This window comes from Ricinus communis, chromosome 7 (assembly GCF_019578655.1).
Source record: "Ricinus communis isolate WT05 ecotype wild-type chromosome 7, ASM1957865v1, whole genome shotgun sequence".
NCBI lineage: Eukaryota > Viridiplantae > Streptophyta > Magnoliopsida > Malpighiales > Euphorbiaceae > Ricinus > Ricinus communis.
In genome coordinates, this window is record NC_063262.1 from 24,795,807 (window position 1) to 24,812,940 (window position 17,134).

The 17,134-nt window shown below is 37.2% G+C and overlaps 2 protein-coding genes across 2 annotated transcripts; both read right to left on the reverse strand.

The window, feature by feature from the left end:
• Window positions 1-3,614: 3,614 nt before the first annotated feature.
• LOC8264953 (receptor-like protein EIX1) lies at window positions 3,615-7,302 on the reverse strand. Its single transcript, XM_048376944.1, is given in 5 exon segments — window positions 3,615-4,435; window positions 4,438-4,746; window positions 4,953-5,641; window positions 5,829-6,401; window positions 6,950-7,302. Coding segments are annotated over 5 exon segments (2,745 nt in total).
• A 5,672-nt stretch (window positions 7,303-12,974) lies between these two features.
• LOC8264952 (receptor-like protein EIX2) lies at window positions 12,975-16,799 on the reverse strand. Its single transcript, XM_002521046.4, has one exon. It carries the CDS (start codon window positions 16,262-16,264, stop codon window positions 13,232-13,234), a length of 3,033 nt encoding a protein of 1,010 aa, XP_002521092.4. The 5' UTR covers window positions 16,265-16,799; the 3' UTR covers window positions 12,975-13,231.
• Between the last annotated feature and the right edge of the window lie 335 nt (window positions 16,800-17,134).

Genomic DNA, 17,134 nt, shown 5'->3' on the forward strand with positions numbered 1-17,134 from the left:
TACTACATAAACACTAAATTAATCTGTATATAATTCAAGAAAACGTGTTACTAATTCAACAATTTAGCTATAGCTTGAGAGATCACTGTCTGAACAATGTTTATACCAACTGAAGTCATATTATCACAAAACGGGCTCATATCTGAAACTCTGTAGCCAAAAAGCCATTGTTTCTAAGTAATAAGACTCAAACTCAGGCGTCAGAAAGTTGTTACATATTTTCACATGATCCATACGGGGAGGAACTTCACACACAAAAACCTGAACAAAGAACAACCTTTTACCTCATCTGCCCAACTTCAGCAAGATTTTCAAGCAGATGCAGTCTACCATGTTTTTCAAGAACTCGCAATAGGCGCATCTCAAGCAATTACTTGCCAATAGAGATCCCAAGATTCCCCAGAATCCTAGAGCAAATCCAACCCCCAGGCCAACATAAAGTGATGACCTCTCATTCCATTCTTCGCCTTCTCGAATGCTGTTTCCGGTGCCATCAGTGTTGATATTTAGGGATTTGTGTCTCTCCCATATTGTTAAGTTATTAATTTTTAAGGAGTATTTCTCCCACATTGCTAAGTTAACAATCTTGAGGTACCTTGCAAGCCTATATAATAGAGGCCTCACCTTGTTATTCAATCATCCCAAAAATAAGAGAAAAATATTAGAGAGTTAAGCAATTATTTTTCTCCTATTATAAAGAGAGAATTTTAATGTTTTCTCTTTTATAAATAGAGAGTTTGTAACTCCTATTATTTTCTTATAGTAAAATTCTTCTATCATTGCCCGTGGTTTTTACCCTAATTTGTTTAGAAATTTTTCACGTAAATCTGTGTGTTCTATTGTGTATTTTGTCTTACTTTATCTTTATTTTCTCAAATTATTAGCTGTGATTTTGTTCTATCAGGTTCATATTTTTCTACAATTGGTATCAGAGCCTGGTTGGTAAGAAATTCTTTAAAATTCTGTGATTGCAGCTCAGTCTGATCTTTCACATCAGAAGAGGGTTTTTTTTGAGGTTTCTTTGGTGCAAAAGAGCTTGTGTGGAGTAGTAAGAATACTTACAATTTAGGGAAGGTTTTGTCTAAGGAGATTGGTATTTAAAAGGTCCGCTTGTGACCCTCCAGTCTTTCTTGGAAACTTACCTAGTGAGTTGTGTTCATTACTGCGGTTCATTTTACAAGCTAAAAGGCATCGTTTATGATAGAAGCAATGACGACAAAATTTGAGATTGAAAAGTTCAACGGGAGTAATTTCTCACTGTGGAAATTAAAGATAAAGGCTGTATTGAGAAAAGATAATTGTCTTGCGGCTATCAGTGAACTACCGACAACACTCACAGATGATAATAAGTGGAACGAGATGGATGGGAATGCTATTGCAAACCTTCATTTGGCACTTGCAGATGGGATCTTGTCCAGTATAGAAGAAAAGAAAACGGCAAAAAAGATTTGGGACCACCTCACTAGACTGTACGAAGCCACACAACAAAATTTTTCTTAAGAGGAAACTTTACACATTAAGAATGTCAGAATCTACTTCAGTGACAGAGCACCTTAATGTCTTGAATACTCTATTTTCTTAACTCATATCTCTGGGCTATAAAATAGAGTCACAAGAACGTGCAGAAAGATTATAGTATAGGCAGCAATGTCGCATACTGTCTTCTAACTGAGAAAGGGGAGCCATCAACTCTCCAAGAAGCAATGGCGATTCGGATGCATCTCGTTGGATGGCGTGAATGCAAGAAGAGATGGAAGCTCTACATAAGAACAAGACTTGGGAGCTTGTGCCACTACCACAAGAAAGAAAGGCCATTGGCAACAAATGGGTCTTTAAGATCAAAAGAAATAGTGATGATCAAGTGGAGCGGTTTCGTGCAAGAATGGTGGTGAAAGGATATGCTTAGAAGGAGGGGATTGACTTCAATGAAATATTTTCCCCTGTGGTTCGAGTAGTCTTGGCGATGTGTGCTACATTTGACTTATATCTAAAGCAGCTAGATGTGAAAACAACTTTTCTTCATGGAGATCTTAAGGAAGAAATTTATATGCTCCAGCCAGAAGGTTTTGAAGAAAAAGGAAAGCGGAACTTGGTTTGTAGGTTGAACAAATCTTTATAGGGTTTAAAGCAGGCGCCGAGGTGTTGGTATAAGAGATTTGATTCCTTCATCATGAGCCTTGGATACAACAGACTTAATGCAGACCCTTGTGCATATTTCAAGAGGTTTGGTAAAAGTGATTTATTATCTTACTGTTGTATGTAGATGACATATTGGTAGCAGGCCCCAACAAAGATCATATTGAAGAACTAAAGACACAGTTGGCTAGAAAATTTGAAATGAAGGACTTGGGACCAGCAAACAAGATTCTAGGGATGCAAATTCACCGAGACAGAAACAATAAGAAGATTTGGCTTTCTCAGAAAAATTATTTGAAGAAGGTCTTGCGACGCTTTAATATGGAAGATTGTAAGTCAATTTCTACCCCACTTCTTGTTAGTTTCAAATTATCCTCCAGTATGAGTCCTAGCAGTGAAGAAGAAAGGATGAAAATGTCTCGAGTACCGTATGCATTAGTAGTAGGGAGTTTAATGTTCATACACGACCAGACATTACACATGCAGTGGAAGTAGTAAGTCGGTACATGGCGAATCCTGGCAGAGAGCATTGGAATGCTGTAAAGAGGATTCTAAGATATGTTAAGGGAACTTCAGATGTTGCATTGTGTTATGGAGGATCAGACTTTATTATCAGAGGATATGTTGACTCAGATTATGCAGGTGATCTTGATAAAAGTAAATCTACTACAGGGTATGTGTTCACACTTCTTGTGGCTGCGGTCGGTTGTGGCGACATCAACAACAGGCGAGAATATGTAGCGCTACACAAGTTAGTAAGGAAGCAGTATGGTTGAAAATGATGATGGAGGAACTCGAGCACGAACAAGAGCATATTCCTCTGTTCTGTGACAGTCAGAGTGTCTTGCATCTCGCAAGGAATCCAGCTTTTCATTCAAAGTCAAAGCACATACGAGTCCAGTATCACTTCGTTCGTGAAAAAGTGGAAGAAGGCACTATGGATATGCAAAAACTTCATACTAAAGATAACCTAGCAGATTTTTTGACGAAGGCAGTTAACACTGATAAATTTATTTGGTGTCAATCCTCTAGTGGCCTGATAAAAGTATAAGCAGCATGGAAAGGCAAGGAAGAAAGGACGGTGTGAAGATCTGACTGATGCTCAATCAAATCTTCAAGTGGGAGATTGTTAATATTTAGGGATTTGTGTCTCTCCCACATTGTTAAGTTATTAATTTTTAAGGAGTATTTCTCCCACATTGCTAAGTTAACAATCTTGAGGTACCTTCCAAGCCTATATAATAGAGGCCTCACCTTGTTATTCAATCATCCCAAAAATAAGAGAAAAATATTAGAGAGTTAAGCAATTATTTTTCTCTTATTATAAAGAGAGAATTTTAATATTTTCTCTTTTATAAATAGAGAGTTTGTAACTCCTATTATTTTCTTATAGTAAAATTTTTCTATACTTGCCCGTGGTTTTTACCCTAATTTGTTTAGGGGTTTTCCACGTAAATCTGTATGTTCTATTGTGTAGTTCATATTTTTCTAAAATCAACCCCTGATGGATGCTGTGTTTTTCCATCATCTGAGCAGTCACTCAATGGAGGTCCACAAAGCCTTTGATTACCCATATATGCAGAGGCATCGAAGCTTTGAAGTTGGGTGCTTAATAGAATTTTCCCTGTCAATTGGTTCTTTGACAAGTTCAAATATCCGAGGAAAGACAAATCAGCCAAGCTTGTCGGAATTCTACCGGAAAGTTTATTGCAAGACAAATCAAGAGATTCCAATAATTTCAAGAGCCCAATTCTGCTGGGAATGGCTCCAGTCAAATTGTTCATTGACAAATTCAGTGATATTACTCCTAATAAACGTGTCACTTCTTCAGGAATTTCTCCATTCAGATTGTTGTTTGAAAAATCAATGATCTTCAGCAGCCCTAATGTTTTTCCATATTCTTGCTCAAGTCCTTTCCACACAACAGATGCGTAATCAACATAGTATGCAGAATCATTGGGAAGCCGAAGTGATTTACTTCCATTCCAGTAACTATATGATAGATCAAATCTATAGGATATGGTGTTACTTGAACTTTGAATTTGGGTCATAGTGGTGAGGTTATTAATGCAAGATGGAATAGTTCCAGATAAGCTGTTGAACGAAATATCTAATACCTGAATAGCTTTAAGATGACATATTGTTGAAGGAATGTTTCCATAAAACTCATTTAATTGCAGACGAAGCACAATTAAGTTTCTCAGACTTTCTCCTATCCATGTTGATACCTTTCCTGTCAACTTATTCCCTCCAAGATCTAGAAGCGTCAGCCTAAAGCAATTCTTCAAGGATGAAGGCAGTTTCCTGTAAAATTGTTGTTCCTCAAACGCATTGATTCAATTTGGTGAAGTGAGCCAATTGAGCTTGGGATTATCCCAGATAAACTATTGTTCTCCAAATTAAGAATGACCAACAATCTGAATTGACCCCAACAATTAGGAAGGCCTCCTGATAGCAAATTTTCAGAAAGGTCAAGATAGCTCAAAGCACTATCAGTTATAGTGCATAAGACAGACACAGTCCCTGTAAACGTATTTTTGGACAGATTGAGTACTGTCGTGTTGTAAAAAAATGGCGGTATAGGGCCATGGAACAAGTTGGAGCTCAAATCTATTGCAGGAAAAGAATGTAATTCTAATGATAGCTTTGGCACTTCGCCATAGATTTGGTTAAAGGAGGATTCAAGTACCGCAATTTGGAAGGAAAAATCCAAAACCAGGTAGGTATGTTATCTAAAATCTCTGAATTTGAGATATCAAGGTGAGAGAAGTTTTTTTGGTTTTGGAGCCAGGTAGGAAACTGCAGGCCTAACTTACAAGAGCTTAATTTGATAACATCCAGCTTAAATGTGGGAACCCAAACAAAATTGACATTCAGAGATAGTGAATTGTGAGACAAATCTAGTTTCTGCAGCTGGGATAGGTTAGACAGGTGTGCTTCTATGACAACTCCATTCAACCTATTTGAAGAAACATCCAAAATTTGGAGCTTTCGTAGCTTGTCTATGCTGTCAGTTAAACTTCCAGTTAACTCATTGTTGCCCACAACTAACTCCGTGAGCGATGACATCTTCGAAAGATCAGGCAGTGACCCGACTAATCGGTTATTTCCTACATTCAAAATACGAAGTTGAGAAAAGTGCATAAAGGTTTTAGGAAAAGACTCATCCAAATGATTATGATCAAGATATAATTCTCTCAAGGACGGAAACTCATTGATATCAGGAATTGACCCTTCAAGCTGATTTTCGCTTAATCCCAGTATCTGTAATGATTTCTTGGCACAGCCAGTGAGGTTTTGCAGCAAATCCGAAAGTAATCCAGAGACACCAAACACCCACAAAGTTCTTAAGTTGCAAAGATTTCCGAAAGATGCCGGTATCCCACCTTGGATTTTATTCGAAAGGAGGGTAAGACGTACAAGTGATGCCATGTCTCCAAAAGAATCTGAAATGGGACCTCTTAATTGCTGATCATCAAAGATTTGAAGATCAACTATGGCAGTGCTAATGTTGAATAACCATGAGTTTATGGAGGTATTGAAGGTGTTAAAAATGAGTTGACGAGCGGCAAGAGACTTGGAAGAATCAACATGGGAAAGAGATGAAGGATAAATCTCAGGAAATTGGCAATTACTTAATTGCAAGGTGGACAAAGAAGGGTGCATTTTTATTGATTTGAGCCAATCTACACCTTCCCCAAAGCTCATCTGACTTAAGTACTCTTAAAGAAGAAAGGCGATCAAGCCATCCAATGCTATCTAATCTCATCTCATAGTTCAAGCTGAGATCAAGATACTGGAGCATAGAGAGATTCCCAAGCTGGTAAGGAAATGTTTCAATAGCATTGTTCGACAGGTCGAGATATATTAACGTACTAAGGGAACCCATAAATTCTGGTATGTCACTGAACCAATTATTACTGAGATCCAAGTGACTCAAATATGGTAATTCAAGCAAGGAAGAGCTTAACTCACCACCAATTCCTGTCCAAACAAAATTCCCATCACCTCCTAGAGCATAAATGCCATCTCTGCCTATCATTATGGGCCTGAGGTCAAGCATGACCACGTGACCGGTATGCTTGTCGCACCTGACCCTGCTCCATCTACAACAATCTTCTTCTTCATTTGTCCATGAAGAAAGCAGGTTTGCTCTATCAATTAGGCCTTTCTTGAAGTGGAGCAGAGCTTGTCTCTCGCTCTCTATGCACCTTATAACAGTTGCACTTCCTGATCCATTATTGCTGAATTTGGTCATAACTACACTGCAAAGCACGCATGATATCAGTAATAGCTGAAGTTGAAGGGATCGATATCTTGTAGAAAAATATGAACCTGATAGAGCAAAATCACAGCTAATAATTTGAGAAAATAAAGATAAAGAAAGACAAAATACACAATAGAACACACAGATATACGTGGAAAACCCCTAAACAAATTAGGGTAAAAAACCACGGGCAATGATAGAAGAATTTTACTATAAGAAAAAATAATAGGAGTTACAAACTCTCTATTTATAAAGGAGAAAACATTAAAATTCTCTCTTTATAATAGGAGAAAAATAATTGCTTAACTCTCTAATATTTTTCTCTTATTTTGGGATACTTTAATAACAAGGTGAGGCCTCTATTATATAGGTTTGGAAAGTACCTCCACATTGTTAACTTAGCAATGTGGGAGAAAATGCTCCTCAAATATCAACAATCTCCCATTTGAAGATTTGATTGAGGATCAATCAGATCTTCACACCGTTCTTTCTTCCTTGCCTTTCCATGCTGCTTATACTTTTATCAGGTCACTAGAGGATTGACACCAAATAAATTTGTCAGTGTTAACTGCCTTCGTCAAAAAATCTGCTAGATTGTCTTTAGTATGAATTTTCTGCATATCCACAGTGCCCTCTTCCACTTTTTCACGAACGAAGTGATACTGGACTCGTATGTGCTTTGACTTTGAATGAAAAGTCGGATTCCTTGCGGATGCAAGGCACTCGACCGCTGCAGTAGGAATATGCTCTTGTTCGTGCCCGAGTTCCTCCATCATCATTTTCAACCATACCGCTTCCTTACTAGCTTGTGTACTGCTACATATTCTGCTTGTTGATGTCGCCACAACCGATCGCAGCTTTGATACCAACTCACACTCCGCCAAGAAGTGTGAACACATACCTAGTAGATTTGCTTTTATCAAGATCACCTGCATAATCCGAGTCAACATATCATCCGATAATAAAGTCCGATCCTCCATAACATAATGCAACATCCGAGGTTCCCTTAACATATCTTAGAATCCTCTTTATGACATTCCAATGCTCTACCAGGGATTCGCCATGTACCGACTTACTACTCCCAATCGCATGTGCAATGTCCGGTCGTGTACAAATCATCGCGAACATTAAACTCCCCACTCATCGATGCATACGGTACTCGAGACATTTCCATCCTTCCTTCTTCAACGCTAGGACTCATACTGGAGGATAATTTGAAACTAACAGGAAGTGGGGTAGAAATTGACTTACAATCTTGCATATTGAAGCGTCATAAAGACCTTCTTCAAATAATTTTCCGAGAAAGCCAAATCTTCCTATTGTTTCGCCCTCGGTGAATTTGCATCCCTAGAATCTTGTTTGCTAGTCCCAAGTCCTTCATTTCAAATTCCCTAGCCAATCGCATGCCTTTAGTTCTTCAATATGATCTTTGTTGGGGCCTGCTACCAACATGTCATCTACATACAATGCAGATAATAAAATCACTTTTACCAAACCTCTTGAAATATGCACAAGGGTCTGCATTAAGTCTGTTGTATCCAAGGCTCATGATGAAGGAATCAAATCTCTTATATCAACACCTCGGCGCCTGCTTTAAACCGTATAGAGATTTGTTCAACCTACAAACCAAGTTCCGCTTTCCTTTTTCTTCAAAACCTTCTGGCTGGAGCATATAAATTTCTTCCTTAAGATCTCCATGGAGAAAAGCTGTTTTCACATCTAGCTGCTCTAGATGTAAGTTAAATGTAGCACACATCGCCAAGACTACTCGAACAGTTGTTAATCGAACCACAGGGGAAAATATTTCGTTGAAGTCAATCCCCTCCTTCTGAGCATATCCTTTCACCACCATTCTTGCACGAAACCGCTCCACTTGATCATCACTATTTCTTTTGATCTTAAAGACCCATTTGTTGCCAATGGCCTTTCTTCCTTGTGGTAGTGGCACAAGCTCCCAAGTCTTGTTCTTATGTAGAGCTTCCATCTCTTCTTGCATTGCTGCCATCCACTGAGATGCATCTGAACTGCTCATTGCTTCTTGGAGAGTTGATGGCTCTCCTTCCTCAGTTAGAAGAGCGATGTCGGCATTGCGCCTATATCATAATCTTTATGCCAGTTGGTGTAAATTTTATACGTTTTCCCTTTCCAAGTTCGACTCTTCAACTTGGTACCGGCTCTTCAAACTCGACCGGTTCTTCCTCTTCGTGCTCTGGTGCTACTTCAGAAGAATCTTCTTCTGTAGACTTTCTTTCCACCTGTATAGTTGTAGTCTCTGAATTTTCTTTTGAAGTGCTATCATCTTCTCCCTTCAATTTATCTTCTAGGAAGATTACATCCCTGCCGATTATAACCTTGTGGGCGTTGGGATCCCACAGCGATACCCTTCACACCATCGAAGATATCCCAAGAACAAACACTTCGGATTTTGGATCCGACTTTGTAGTTTCTTGGATATTATACATCACATACAGGACTTCCAAATATATGGAGGTTTGAATAATCAACTGGCTTCCCACCCACATCTCCATCGGTGTCTTTTGATCAATTCTTTGTAGATGGAGACCGGTTAATCACATAACAGGCGGTGTTAACTGCCTCAGCCCAGAATGCCTTATTTAGGCCTGCAGCTCCCAACAATGCTCTAGTTCTTTCTAACAGAGTTTTGTTCATCCGCTCTGCCACTCCATTTTGTTGAGGAGTGTATGCCGTAGTGAACTGTCTCTTGATGCCTTCTTGCTTGCAAAAGCTATTAAATTCATGACCTGTGTATTCTCCTCCATTATCTGTCCTTAAACACTTGATCTTATTGCACGAATCAAGTTCAACCCGCTTTGTAAGTTTTGAAAATTACAAATACATCTCCCTTGCTCTTGATTGGATACACCCAACATCTCCTTGAGTAATCATCGATGAAGGACACAAAGTACTTAGCTCCTCCTAGTGATGAAACCGGTGCTTGCCATACATCAGAGTGAACTAATTCTAGAACATCCTTGCTTCTAGAATTGGATGTATTGAACTGTAGTCGATGCTGCTTGCTTGTTATGCAATGCTCACAAAAGGGTAATGACACCTTTGTGAGACCGGGGAAGTAGATTTTCTCAAGTGAGAATCTTCATGCCTTGTTCAGACATATGTCCAAGCTTCTGATGCCACACTATTGCAGATCTCTCGCTTGAACTACTTGAAGCAACAGATGCTTCTGCTTCATGCACAGTCTCTCCCAAAAACATATACAAATTAGCAGCAATTTTTTCTCCTTTCATAATTACAAGCGCTCCTCGGCTAATCTTCATGATTCCTTTCTGAACTTTGATAATGCAATTAAGATCATCCAAATTTGTCCCGGAGATAACAAATTCTTCTTCGGACCTTCCACATGTCGCACTCCTTGAATAGTGCGGTACATCATGCATCTTCAACTGATAGTTCCAATGCCTATAATCTTTAAGGCATTATCTTCACAACTATACACAGATCCTCCTAAGATAGGTTCATAATGATGGAACCACTCTCTTGAGAGGTCATGTGATAAGTTGCTCCTGAGTCAAGAAGCCATACATCGGCCAAATCTCTTCCTTTCGATTGATATTGCTGCTTCACGTATAATACATTTCCATCATCCAAGTGCATGCCACATTCCCTTGAGGATTGGAATTCTTTAAACTCCAACAATCCTTCTTGGTGACCTTTCTTACCACAATTGTAGCATTTATAATTCTTCTTACTCTTTGATTTTGATCTACCATGATTGTGACTCCCACTTGGACCACGTTCTATTGATCTCCCTCTCATCACCATCAAGGCTTCCACTTATTGTGAACTTGCCTGCTTGTCTTCCTTGTTTTTTCGCCGATTTTCTTCTTCAAGAATAGCTACCGCTATATCATCAAAGACTAGAATTTCGATAACAGCATTATTTGTCAAACTGATGATGAGTTGATCATACGAATCAGGTAGACTTTGGAGTAGAAGTTCTGCACGTTCTTGTGACTCTATTTTATAGCCCAACGATGTGAGTTGAGAAAATAGAGTATTTAAGACATTAAGATGCTCACATCAAGTAGATTCCCGACATTCTTAAGGTGTAAAGTTTCCTCTTAAGGAAAATTTTGTTGTGTAATGACTTGGCCTCGTCACGGTGAGGTGGTCCCAAATCTCCTTTGCCGTTTTCTTTTCTTCTATGCTGGACAAGATCCCATCTGCAAGTGCTAGATGAAGGTTTGCAATAGCATTCCCATCCATCTCGTTCCACTTATTATCATCTGTGAGTGTTGTTGGTCGTTCACTGATAGCCGCAAGACAATTGTCTTTTCTCAATACAGCCTTTATCTTTAATTTCCACAGTGAGAAATTACTCCCGTTGAACTTTTCAATCTCAAATTTTGCCGCCATTGCTTCTATCACAAACGGTGCGTTTTAGCTTGTAAAATGAACCGCAGTAATGAACACAACTCACTAGGTAAGTTCCCGGAAAGACTGGAGGTCCTGGCGGACCTCTTAAATACCAATCTCCTTAGATGAACCTTCCCTAGATTGTAAGTATTCTTACTACTCCACACAAGCTCTTTTGCACCAAAGAAAACCTCAAACTCCCTGTGAAAGATCGGTGCAATCACGAATTTTAAGGAATTTCTTACCAACCAGGAGCTCTGATACCAATTGTAGAAAAATATGAACCTGATAGAGCAAAATCACAGCTAATAATTTGAAAAAATAAAGATAAAGAAAGACAAAATACACAATAGAACACACAGATATACGTGGAAAACCCCTAAACAAATTAGGGTAAAAAACCACGGGCAATGATAGAAGAATTTTACTATAAGAAAAAATAATAGGAGTTACAAACTCTCTATTTATAAAGGAGAAAACATTAAAATTCTCTCTTTATAATAGGAGAAAAATAATTGCTTAACTCTCTAATATTTTTCTCTTATTTTGGGATACTTTAATAACAAGGTGAGGCCTCTATTATATAGGTTTGGAAAGTACCTCCACATTGTTAACTTAGCAATGTGGGAGAAAATGCTCCTCAAATATCAACATATCTACCACCAGACATGAAGATACTCATGATCAAAAGTAACAGTGAGAACTAATGGGAAATTAGAGAAAGTGGAATGCTGTATTTTTATATATTCCTGAGAGAAATTGGTGTAGGATTAAGTATGACTTCAGTTGTCAAACTTGAAAGTAAATGGAAAGGAGTCTAATCCTTCTTTTCATTTTTTTGACATTGTAAATAATCAGTTCAAAGAATTATCAGATTTTTTTGACTTCTACTTGGCTTTTTGTTTCCACTTTCCAAGTCCTTTCTATTTTTTGTTTCTTGTTTGACAGAGACTTTCCAAGTCCTTCCCGTCAGTCATTCTGATAGATCTATTAAAATAAAACTCCGATCTAGACCCGGAAGCCTCCACACTACTATTAACTCTTTATTAATATATATATTTCAGTAATTTCGAAGAAGTTGCATAATTTTAAAAAATAATTTCAGAAATATTTAATAATTAACAATTAAAATTTAATTTGTAATTTTTATTTTTGCCAAACTTGACATCAATGGACCATCCTTCTCCTTAAGCTCCTTTTTAGGTTTAGCTAGTAGCTCACAATCTTGTTGGTTTCTTAATGAATTTCCTAATTTTGAAGGTTATTTAGCATAACTTCAGTCTGTGTTTGTAGCTATATATTTATAGTGTGTTTACTTGTTTCGGTTTTGAAGCAATGCTCGTCTCATAATTTAACAAATCAGAGAGTTTGCCATAGAAAATCTCAGAACTAAAAAAGAAAAAAAGAAAATGGTTGGACATCTCTCCATCTTCATCATAGGCAAAAACTCCAATGGTTGTTTTGTGGATGCAAAGCAGCGTGTGGAAAAGTCTAAATGACTGAAAAAGTTTCCACACTATAAATTATTAGTCAATGTTTACCCAACCATGGGACCCTGATTTCAAATTGTGTATTAGAATTCATTATTAAATATTTTGGTAGACTATATTTATAATCTATAATCTATATACAATAATGGACCATAGAAAATAAGGATTAAAATTCAGAATATTTTTATGCATCCAATCCAATGATCGATCCTAATATTTTCTGTCACAAAAAAATGATGATCCTAATATTTAAATTAATTAATGACCGATCCTAATATTTCTTTTAATCAATTAATATTAATAGCTAAATTATTGGTTATGTAATATTATTTATTAAATATTTTTATCCTAGTAATTTGATAAGTGGAAATTAAATTTTAAATATATATTTTAAAAATAAAAAGCGTGGTTTTTTAAGAAAATAATAAATTATTAGTATATTTAAAGTCTATTTTTTTTTATTGTTGTAACTTTATTCAATTAAATTGTGTTAAGTATTATATTTAAAATCATTCATATAAACCTTATAAACCATTTAAGACATATCAACAACACTTTTATTTTTTGAAAAGTTAAACATGTTTGATTTTTAATTTATGAGAAGTAATTTAATTTTCCGAAAAATAGAGTATTGTATACCAAATAAGAACTAACTATTTTAGTTTGCCATGATTAGTAAAAGGAAATTTGTAATAAGAAAGTTCTATTATATAATCAAGACAGCCAACCAAACAACTAAGTCAACTAAGTGTAACATAACACAGTAAAACTAATCTAATATCACACTTTATGGAGTGGAATTTGAGGACCAAATCACTCACAGTTGCAAATGCTTGTGCACAATTAAGTCTGTGGCTCCTCATTCATGTACACATTTCCACAAGATAAATGCAGGGCACTTCTTAGTACACAGAATCAACAGAACAAAGGGCAACTTAATACCTCATCTGCCCAACTTCAGCATGATTTTCAAGTACAGACAGTCTACTGTGTTTTCCAAGAACTGGAAGTAAGGGCTTCTCCAACACTTACTTAACAATAAAGGGCCCAAGATTCCCCAGAACCCTAGCGCAAATCCAACCCCCATTCCAGCAAGAAGTGACGGCTTGTCAATCCACTCTTCGCCTTCTTTAACACTATTGCCAATGCCGGCAGGCCCTGATGAATGTTGCATTGTTCCATCACCTGGGCAGTCACTCAGTGGAGGCCCGCAAAGCCCTGGATTTCCCAAATATGCAGAGGCATCAAAGCTTTGAAGTTGAGTGCTTGATGGAATTCTCCCTGTCAATTGATTCTTTGACAAGTCCAACTTACTGAGGAAAGATAAACCGGCTAAGCTTGTGGGAATTTTACCTGAAAGTTTATTGTGGGACAAATCAAGAGATTCCAACAATTTCAAGTGGCTGATTCTTCCAGGGATAGCACCGGTCAGATTGTTTCTTGATAAGTTGAGGGAAATCATTCCTAACAGACTTGTCATTTCTTCAGGAATTTCTCCAGTTAGATTATTGTTTGAAAGATCTATGATCTTTAACAATTTTAGTGTTTTTCCGTACTCTTGCTCAACTCCCCTCCATACTACCAATGCATTGTCAATATAATCAGCAGAGTATTTTGTACCCCAATCACCACTTCCCTTCCAATAACTATAGCCATTGAAAAATTGATGGATTAAAGCTGAAGTCGAATTTTGATTCTGAGCTAAAGCAGTGAGATTGTGGAGACAAGATGGAATAGATCCTGAGAAATGATTGAATGAAAGATCTAATATCTGAAGATAGCGGAGATAACAAACTGTTGAAGATACATTTCCATAGAACTCATTTGACCGAAGACGAAGAACAATTAATTTGGTTAAGCTTTCTCCTATCCAAGCTGATACCTTTCCTGTTAACTTATTCCCTCCAAGATCTAGCAGCTCTAGTTGAGAGCAATTTCTCAAAGATGAAGGCATTTCTCCTGTAAAGCTGTTGTTCCTCAAGTGCAATGTCTGAATATTGTAAAGGAAGCCCATTGAACTTGGAATACTCCCAGATAAATCATTGTTCTCGAAATTAAGAATGACCAACTGTTTGAACTGCGCCCAACAATCAGGAAGGCCTCCTGATAAGCTGTTATCAGAAAGGTCAAGATAGGTCATACCACTATCCATTACTGTGCATAAGAAAGACAGGGATCCTGTAAATGCATTTTTGGAGAGATTTAGCACTGATGTGTTAGAAAGGAATGATGGTATAGTACCATAGAACAAGTTGGAACTTAGATCAACTGAAGGCAAGGTATAGAACTCTGCTGATTGATTTGGAACCTTGCCGTATAAATGGTTAAATGAGAGATTCAAATACCGTATTTTGGAGCTGAAATTCCAAAACCAGCTAGGGACAACGTCTGAAATCTCAGAATTGGAGATATCAAGGTGAGAGAAATTTCTTTGGCTTTGAAGCCAGCCAGGGAAATGCGGACCTATTCTGCAAGAGCTGAGTTTGATCATATCTAATTGAAAAGACGGAGTCCAATCGGCACTGAAATTCAAAGCTAAAGAATTATAAGACAAGTCTAGCTGCTGCAGCCTGGAGAGATTAGACAAATGGACTTCTGAGACAACTCCATTTAACTTATTTGAAGAAGCATCCAGGATTCTGAGTCCAAATAGCTCTCCTAAACTCTCACTGACATTGCCACTGAGCTCATTGTTGGCCAGATGCAACTCAGTCAAGGATGAGAATTTAGAAAAACTAGGCAATGGCCCAACTAATCTGTTTCCTTCAAGGTTCAAGTTAAGAAGCTTGGAGAATTGTTTAAAGATTGGAGGAAAAGATCCATCCAAATGATTTCGATCGAGATGTAATTCTCTTAGCGATTCAAATTCAGTGATATCAGGAATTGACCCTCTAAGTTGGTTATTACTTAAGCTTAGAATCTCTAACGATTTCTTGGCACACCTCAGATTTCCTACAAAATCAGGAAATGGCTCACTTAGATGATTGCCAGACAAGTCTAATGTTTTCAAGCGACAAAGATTCCCAAAGGATATAGGCATGGGACCTTCAAGTTGATTGTAGGAGAGGACAAGATGTACAAGTGATCTCATGTCTCCAAAAAAATATGGAATTGGACCTTTCAACTGATCGTCTTGGAGTTCAAGATGAACAATGACAGTACTAACATTGACTAACCATGAGTTAATTGAAGTATTGAAACTGCTAAAGAACAGACGAAGGTTCGCAAGGGATTTGGAAGAATCAACACTGGAAAGTGATGAAGGATCAGTTTCGTCAAATTGACATCTATGCAATATCAAGGTTGATAAAGAAGGGTGCATTTTAATCGATTTAAGCCAATCCACAACTTTACCAAAGTAAACAAAACTTATATGCAGGAATCTTAAGGAAGAAAGGCGATCAAGCCATTCAACGTTGTCTGCAGTCATATCAGAATTCCAGCTGAGATCAAGGTATTGTAGCATAGAGAGGTTCCCAAGCTGGTATGGAAATGTACCACTGAACATATTGAATGACAGGTTGAGGTATGTTAAGTTACTAAGTGAACCAAAAAAATCTGGTATTTTTTGAAAAATATTTTGACTGAGGTCCAAGTGACTCAGATACGGTAATTCAAGCAAGGAAGAACTTAGCTCACCACTCAATAAATTTTCAGAAGAAGAAAAATCATCACCTTCATCCTTAATTATAGGCCGGAGATCAAGCATGATAACGTGACCAGTTTGATGGTCGCAGGTGACCCTGTTCCACCTGCAGCAGTCTTCTTCTTCTCCGGATACCCACGAAGAGAGTAGGGCTGGATCATTGAGGCTTTTCTTGAATTTAAGGAGAGCTGCTCTCTCGCTGTCGATGCACTCTGCACTCAAAGTTGCATTTGCAGATCCCAGAAAGCAAGAGAATCTGATGATAGCTAACATGCATGCAGTCCATACCAATTTTAGGTAAAGTTGAAGGGAGATCGTGCTTCCTTTCATGATCAGAACAATGAAGCAGCAAGCTAGAAGAAATAAGAGAGAGATTATTGCAAGTTTTTAATGTGCTTGGAATGAAATTTAATTAGCAGATGCAGGAAATATATTTGTTATGTAGAACAGCCAGCCACATTTTTCCATTTGCTTGGAGTTGACTGCTTGGCTTTTATCTTTTTCTTGGACTAATCAATGTTTTTTTGATCAACAGACTGATCTAGTGTTTACTGCCTGTAAATGGGTCAACGGACATGCAATTTGAAGTCTTCAAGCATCCAACTTTAATATCTGATAATGATAATAATAGGTGCTGTTTTTTCTTTTTCATATTTTATTTTTATTTTATTTCTAAAACAATAATATTTAACTTCAATCACGTTAATCAAGTAAAATTTCCTAAAACATAAAATTACCATGAGCTCCCTTTCAGATAATCAAATATTTTAAGGATCAACCTATTTCTACAATATTTTAAGTTTGTTTTAGATTTTTTTAACTCTTTTTTACATAGAAATTTATTAATTCAATTCAATTTCCATTTTTATTACTAATAATTTGATTAATTTAGTTGGGTTTTAATGAAGAATAAATTGATAATCTCCTAGAAAAGCACTGAATATTCAAAGATATGATTGATAACTATAAGATATCTGAGAGAGACTCGAGCTTTAATGGTAATCCCCAAAGGCAAAGCTAAAAAGACATGATCAAAGGACTTTAAGATTCAAACGTTCCAAGGCAAGTGAGGAAAAGAGAAGTGATGATTGGATTGGATTTTTCATCCCAAATTCACAAAATAGTTCCACTACAGAAAAACGAATGCAATAGAAAACATCCTAAATAAATATACTCTTTGTCCACAATACTGACAACGTC